The 7,681-nt window shown below is 37.8% G+C and overlaps 1 protein-coding gene across 2 annotated transcripts in view; it reads right to left on the bottom strand.

The window, feature by feature from the left end:
* Positions 1-383: 383 nt before the first annotated feature.
* KLHDC10 (kelch domain containing 10) overlaps positions 384-7,681 on the bottom strand; it is a 57,678-nt gene continuing 50,380 nt past the window's right edge. For both annotated transcript variants that reach the window (XM_081284684.1, XM_081284685.1), the window contains 5 exons: positions 7,573-7,657; positions 6,025-6,091; positions 5,453-5,500; positions 3,352-3,491; positions 384-2,439 (listed from right to left, as the gene is read on the bottom strand). In XM_081284684.1, coding sequence (XP_081140810.1) covers positions 2,230-2,439; positions 3,352-3,491; positions 5,453-5,500; positions 6,025-6,091; positions 7,573-7,657 — 550 coding nt within the window. In that variant the 3' untranslated portion in view covers positions 384-2,229. The remainder of the gene's footprint in view (positions 2,440-3,351; positions 3,492-5,452; positions 5,501-6,024; positions 6,092-7,572; positions 7,658-7,681) is intronic.

Here is a 7,681-nt window from a genome sequence, read left to right as displayed (position 1 = left end):
TCATACTACATAATTTTCACAAGTGTTATATTCAAAGAAGACACCGTAGACCAAGGATGTGCACTTTCATGAAAATGTCACATGCAAGGTCTTCAATGTCAGGCCTCCAAGACCTATCTCAAAGAAAACTGCCCTCGGAAGGCTTAAAAAGGATGCTGGCAAGTGTGGACTGTCTCAGATCCCCTCTCTCTCCAGCTTTCTGGTGCAGCAGAGCCAGAGACCTGCTAATGTTCCAAGGACCAGGGAAGTCTAAGCATAGAAGCTAAGCATTTAGTCTTTGGTCCCTGCAAAAATCAATGGAAAAAATCCTTTTGCCACCCTAGACAGCATGACTTGGTTGGTTTCGGATGTAATCCCAACAAATGCCCAGAAGCAGGCTGGAGAGAGCTCCTCTGAGGAACAAGACTAGCAGTGGGTGGTAAGAGGTTAAATGCCTCACTAATTGGGAATGGCAAGAGGTGGGGGCAGGGGACCCCTAGAGGAGCTGTCCTTTTCCTGCCTCTCCCTCACATTCCTTACTCCCCAGGAAGGACCCAGATTCACAGATAAGTGCTTATTACAAGACTCTGCAGAATACAGGTTCCTCTGACACAACCCAACAAGAATGGGATATAATAAGGCCTAGAAGTTAAGAGTCCAAGTCTATAGGCCACAGTTGTCTCTTCCCCAGAACTGAACACTAGATGGTATCTTTTTAGCCATAATAAGTCAAAGGTGATTTTTAAATCCACACATAAGCTAAAGAGATCCCTTCTGGGGTAATGGGGGGAAAAAAAGAATCACTTTAAAAGCTAAGTGAAAAAGAGGCACTTAAAGAAAAATGTGTCCCACATCTCCCACATGAATCTCCCTCTGTGAGGGGATGGCGGGAGGGTCAGCACTGTGCCTTCTTGCATGCCTTCAGCACCTTTGAGAACACCTGTGCACATCCAAATGCTCATGGCAAGCGACTGCTCAACCTCTCTAGCAGCCTGCTGGCAAAACAAGTGAAAACTCATGTCATTTTTCTTTTTAAAACTAACAAATCAGAACTCAAATTTCACACATGAGAAAGCAAATTCCTTCCTTGCGCTAAGTATCTGATACTTGGGTTTCAGGAAGGATGACCTGTGGCTTTTCCCTCAAGACCACTTATCCAATTATTACACAATTTCAGCACCATGCGCATTAAAGCAGACAGAAAAGGAGACAGCAAGCTTCGGGGAAAATTGAGGACCAACTGCCTAAGGAAATGGCAGGTACATGGTCCACAGATTAGAAAAGAAGCAAGTTTTGAAAAGGAAATGGCCAGTGTGACAGTCAAAGGCCATCATTCTGAACAGAAACCAAGTTATCAAATCTGAAGGTGCTCTTTGCCTGCTCTCCTGTTCTGTGGCCATTTACACCACACATTTCTTCCCCATGAAGAAGTCAGAGAGATAAGCACAGGAGAATTTCAAAACTGCCTAGAAAGAAGAACTTGAACAACATTAAATTTCTCAATTTAAAATATTCTTGGTGCCATAATTTCTAAGAGCAACAACAAAGACCACAACTCACATAGAAGTCTCCTGGACAAACCAATCTAACAACTGCTGGCACCGTAAGGAAGAGAAAAGATATCATTAACCAGGAGTTGCTGCGCTGCTTAACTTTCCTCCAGAGTCAAAGGTTAAGCTTAGGTATACATGCAGCAAGATGTCAATCACTGCTGCTATGCAATCCAACTAATCAGACACACCTTGAAAATACCAAGTTAAACATCCTGGTTTTTAAGAATAACCTGCAAGATTCTCAAGGTTAGTTTTCTCAATCTATCCCCCAAACTACTTGTAGCTGTTACTACATTTTTATTTTTGTTTTTGTTGATGATGTTTTAATCTGTAGAGCATTGGTTGACATGGTCATTATGCCCAGAATTCCTTTTAAAAATTTTCTTTATCTTATCTTGATCAATGACATTATTAAAGTACTTTTAAACTTTCCCTCAACTCCATCAAGAAAGAGAAAGTATGTGAGTATGTGGGTATGTATTGAGGCAGGAGGAAGAGAAGCAAAGAAGAAAGCACATGGAAAAGTGAGATGTCCATAAACTTAAAAACCAATTTACAGAAAGGCATCTGATGTATTTTCTGAATAAGGCCTTGATCAGGGTAACCAATTCTCTTTGTAGCACATCCTACACTGCCCATAAATAAAGGAGTCTCTTTAAATTAACGTTTCCAGCATCAATGAACAGTCCAGATATCCTCATTTCAAGCGCTCGATGAGTCCCTGTGTTAGTCCAAGGTGCAGAAGCTGTATTTGGGAGAGGTTTGCTAGGTTGGGGAAGGCCGCGAGCAGCTTCTCCCATGCCAGTTCCAGCAAGCTAGGTACCACCAGCCAGATCTTAAACAAAGACCCAGTCCGCTTGTTTTCGTGGATGTTCACCACTCCTCCATGAATGTACATGCAACCAGCCTATGAACAAATGGCAATCAAAAGAGGACAAATTCAAACGGAAGAGAAATAGATACCAGTGCTGAAGACTCAGCAAGAAAAAAATTAACAAAACAAATAAACCATAGCAAATTAAATCCAATGAGTTGAAACAGAATTTCTCAGGCTGTGCATGTAGCTAGCTCAATGGTAGAGCACTTGCCTAGCATGTAAAAGGCCCTGGGCTGGATCCCAAGTCTAAGAAAAAAAAAAAAAAAAAAAAGAAGTTTTCACTGATCCCAACATATACAGAAATCAACAGAGTTTAAAAAAATGAATGAAAGAAAAAAACTATAGGTGTGTGTATGTGTGTGTGTGTGTATGTATGTGTGTGTGTGTTGTGTGTTTTACTTCAACAACAAAAAACTTCACTATTAACTAACACTAAATTTTTAAAAACTTTTTTTTTAGATGTTGATGGACCTTTATTTTATTCATTTATTTACACGCAGTGTTGAGAATTGAACCCAGTGCCTCACACATGCTAGGCAAGCGCTCTACCACTAAGCCACAACCCCAGCCATTAAATTATCACTATTCTAAGTACCCCAAATGCTAAATGTTGGGAATACAAAATTGAAAATAAAGGTCTCTGCAGTGATATCTTCAATAATATGGTACAGGAGAATAAAGTTATTTTACCCTCTCAGGAAACACCTTTGATATCACTGCCAGGACCTAAATGCCATATGTAGTGTTTCTTTTACATTTATGTTTGTTTAAACTTGGGTATGTTGGTATTTTCCTCCCCTTTTCTCAGAGGAAGGGCTAGCTTCAAAAGGAACTTTTAAAAACAATTCTTAATTCAAGGTTTGCCAATATCGGCATTTTTTTTCTAAAAGATTTTCTTATCATCTACAATTACATAAGGAAGATACAAAAATAAGAACTTACTGGTGTAACAGCTGCACAGTGGAAATAAACTGGCTCTGGCATGGTAGCAGGAAGCTTCACCCATTGAAATGTCTGCAGATTCAACTTCCAGATATCTCCCAGGATCACTTCTCCATTATAGCCCCCACAAATGAATACATCTATCAGAAAAGAGAAGGCCAAGATCACACAAAGGAAAAGGGCCAAAGCTACAGAGTGATTTACAATAGATCACAAGGCTGGCTGACAGTTAAGGGGATTGCCCCATAAGAGAGAGGACATCAGCTGTGTGGTCCGTCACGCTACTGGCTTGTCCTTCAACAGAATTGGGATACTGTGTTGGAAGAGTCTTTGGGGGGCAGGGGCTAAAGCTTTTTAGGAAGTTTCATATCAAGCCTTTCAAATTCAAATACCTCTAGGTTCCAGGCAAGGGGTTGAGGGGAAATAAATGACAGGAAGTCTCAGTACAATATATAGGCGTACTCATGTTCTAAAGAGAGCTGGCTATGATTAGTAACTACCAGATCTTCCATTTTTTCAAGAGAAGATGAAAATCTGGATTTTTTTTTCTAATGAAGTATTTTGATTATAAGTATTGGCCACTAATTCAAAAGAAATTTAATGCACGTAGGAGCCAAACAAAACACATCTATAGATCACCAGTTGCAAGTTCTTCTTTTAAATAATGTTCTGGAAAGTACGTACATTTATTTGCCCACAGAGACTAATGTCCTCCATATGGATTCCCCCTTTCTCATACTGGGGATTGAACCCAGGAGCAGTTTACCTCTGAGCCACATCTCCAGTCCTTTTTATTTTTTGAAACAGGGTCTCGTAAAGTTGTTGAGGGTCTAAGTTGCTGAGCCTGGCCTGGAACTTGCAATCTTCCCCCTCAGCCTATGTAATCAGTGGGGTTACAGGTGTACGCTACTGCGCTCAGTTTCCCTGTAGACATTTAACCTGAGAAGCACTCAGTGCAATGTGCAGCTTGGGGACACAAAAGAAGTTCTTCTAGGCTTTCTTTAGTTGAAAGAAGATATTCTGAAGCTCTATTTGATCTGTACAGCTCTTTGTCAGAAACACAATTTTCCCCAAAGGAAAGGTAGAATTTTAATTTTGTTTTTGTAAAACCAGTTAGTTCTAACTAGTTAGTCAACTTGTAATAAAGACTATGTGAACAGTTTAACTAAATGCCCAGAATTAAGGCTGAATTCCATTTGTATGGTGCTTGGCTTCAAAGAATCAAATGGATAAATATCTTAATTCAGGTCTAAATCAAGTTTAAGCCAATAATTAATTAAACTATAAAATACATCACAATTTTTTTGGTTAGGATTCAAGGAAAACTTTTAAGAACAGTTCCATTCTCAGAGAGGCAAAGCTAAACAATGACAGTATCTATATATCCTATCCCCAAAGCAGAGCATAACAAAAAGCCCCTCTGTCCTAGAAATGGTAGAATAATTCTGGTTAAATATGAACTAAGTTGTTGAAAAGATACAGTCTATCCAGCTCATTTATACACACCTTCCTGGGGGAAGCACTTGAGGAAGTATATCGAAGAATAAAATAAACTGTAAATGAAAAGACAGGAAGTATCCCAAAAAGAGTCATTATCACACTCAGATAAAGGAGCTGCTACTGCTTTCTGAAGCCATACAATGCCTTTGTTATAATATGGCCAAAGAATGAACTAGTTCTATTTGACATTAGTCAGAGAACAGGATAAACTTTATGAAATAATACTCTGAAGGAGTTACTATCATTTTAATATAATATCTACCAAGGTTTCCACTATATAAGCAATCACCCTTATTTGTGTTATAAACATAACCACAGATATCTATTGAGGTCAGATGCTGAAAGATTAGGTGTACAATAAAAACTTATTTATTGCCAATTTTTGAGTTCTCTGATAACTGAAGGAATCCAGACACTAGTTTACATCATAACAATTGCTAAGAGAGGCACAACTCTATAGTTTTCCCTTTAAGTTTAAACTATCAGAAATAGATTCTTCCCAAAGTTATGAACCTCTTTTGAGAAATTATCATTAGAAAATAAGTCATTCTCGGCAGATACAATTACAGAAATGGATCAAAATATTATTTAGAATCCTTACCATTTTTTATTTGAACACAACTGTGACATCTTCGGGCTGCAGGAAAACCTGCCAAACACACATAAAAACAGAAATTCCATTATTCCCAGAAAGATAAGGAATGATGTTGATATGACACAGTGAAAGATATATTTGTAAATAACTCAAAACAATCCCTTTTTTGTATTAAGCAAACATTGACTAGTCCTTCCAATCCTTCCTTATTTCAAAAGCCATCAAAACTTCTCTCTTTATAGCAGCACAATGCTAAGATGCCACGGGAACAAAGTGGGGTGCAGGGACAGGGGTTACTAGTGGCTTTCCCCAACCCTTTTACTCATAAAGAGTTAGGGAGATCTTGATTTCTCTTCCCACCCACATTTCCCCACTTCTGCCACAGAATTCAATAATCCCTGGTAAAATTCTTTGCTCAATTGCTAAGAATAATTGTGTTAAGGAAGAAGTGATTTCTAATATCAGTTCAACAGATATTTTACTTGCCATGTAACTCAAGAAAATTACCTCCCCCCCCCCCAAAAAACAAGTAAAAGTATAAAATAAATTTGTTAAATGAATTAATACTTTTAATTTACCTATTTTTTCATGAGGTTTTGTTGCAATTTCCTCCCATGCATTGGTTTCAAGGTTGTATGCATGTATCTTGGGCGGGGAAAAAAAGAACATATATACAGATAAATAACTTGCAACTTTAATTAGCCTGAAAAAAAATTTTTTTTAAATAGACATGTTTTTTAGAGCAGTTTTTTTAAAAAAACTGAGCACAAGGAACAGAGATTTCCCATACAGACTAACTTATTTTTTTTTCTTTTTTTTTTTTTTTTGTGGTGCTGAGGATTGAACCCAGGACTTTGTGCATGCTAGGCAAACACTCTACCAATAGGTAGACACAATATGTTTATTTAATCTCCAGCCCCAGAATACTGAATTTTTAATAACAGCCTGCGCAAATATTCTGGGTTGAAAAAAATTCTTCTTTTCCTTTGCTTTTCTCTGGTCTTTCCTTTTTTTTTTTTTCCTCCTCACCCCACCCCACCCCATAATACTGAAGATTAAACCTGGGCTACTTTACCACTGAACTACATTCCCACCACCTTTTATTTTGTGGTTTTTTTTTAATATTTATTTTTTAGTTTTAGGTGGACACAATATCTTTATTTAATTTTTTTTATGTGGTTCTGAGGATGGAACCCAGTGCCTCATGCATGCTAGGCAAGCACTCTACCACTGAGCTACAGCCCCAGCCCTCATTTTTTATTTTAAGATAATGTCTTGATAAACTGTCCAGGCTAGCCTTGAACTTGGGATCCTCCTGATTCAGTTTTTCTAGCAGCTAGGATTACTAGCATGTACCACCACACCCAGCTTCTGATCTTTCCATATTAAATAAAATAGGGCAGTTGAAAATTAAGCACATATATGATAATAATTTTTTAAATTCACAGGGGAAAAAAGTGGAATAAAAAGTAGAAGTGCACATGACACTTGATTTTTTTCTGTGTGCTATCTGCTCTGTAACTTCCACATTTTCTACAGTGAATATGTATCATTTTAAAGCAAGCTTTGGTAAGGAAATATGGGAAGATAGCTTTGACAAAACTTGAAAAGTTCAATAATGTTTCAAAGCACACCAAGAACTCTGTTGCCTAATTGAGATTTCCCTTGGGATATGTAACCATGACATTTCAGAAATGCCACAAGGATGGGTGAATAAAAGCTCTTCAGAACTCAGCTTTCTAAAATTAGTCATGTGTATTCCTAAAAATGTCTATTCTTTTTAGCATCGACGATGAGAGGGATATGACATTGTGAGAATCCTGATTCTGATTCTAATTCATTGCCCCATTCAAGCTACTATACTTCCCTTCTAGTCATTTTCCTCATCCAGCTTAAAGGGATAATTTTCATAATATACTCTCAGTGTGTGATAAATGCAACTGTCAACTGAAGAGTATCGGGAGCAGAATTCAGCCTTATATTATAAAAAGCATCTACCACAAAGCAGGTGTTGATGAGGAGGATGCTTGACCTAAAGCAATAGAATTATTTCACTTAGTAAGATACATGACTCTGTCTACTCTTCTCCCTATCCTTTTTTTTTTTTTTTTTTTTTTTTAATGTACCTTGTTTAAGGAATAAGCTGTCCAGGAAGTACCACCTCCCAAGATGTAAATCCTCTGCCCATCATGAGCAATTTCATGTCTGTACCTGAAAATATACCCCCCAAAATAT

This window comes from Spermophilus citellus (assembly GCF_964194105.1).
Source record: "Spermophilus citellus genome assembly, chromosome: 3".
Lineage (NCBI taxonomy): Eukaryota > Metazoa > Chordata > Mammalia > Rodentia > Sciuridae > Spermophilus > Spermophilus citellus.
The sequence above is the reverse complement of the archived record's forward strand: the minus strand, read 5'-3'. Positions and strand labels throughout refer to the sequence as shown.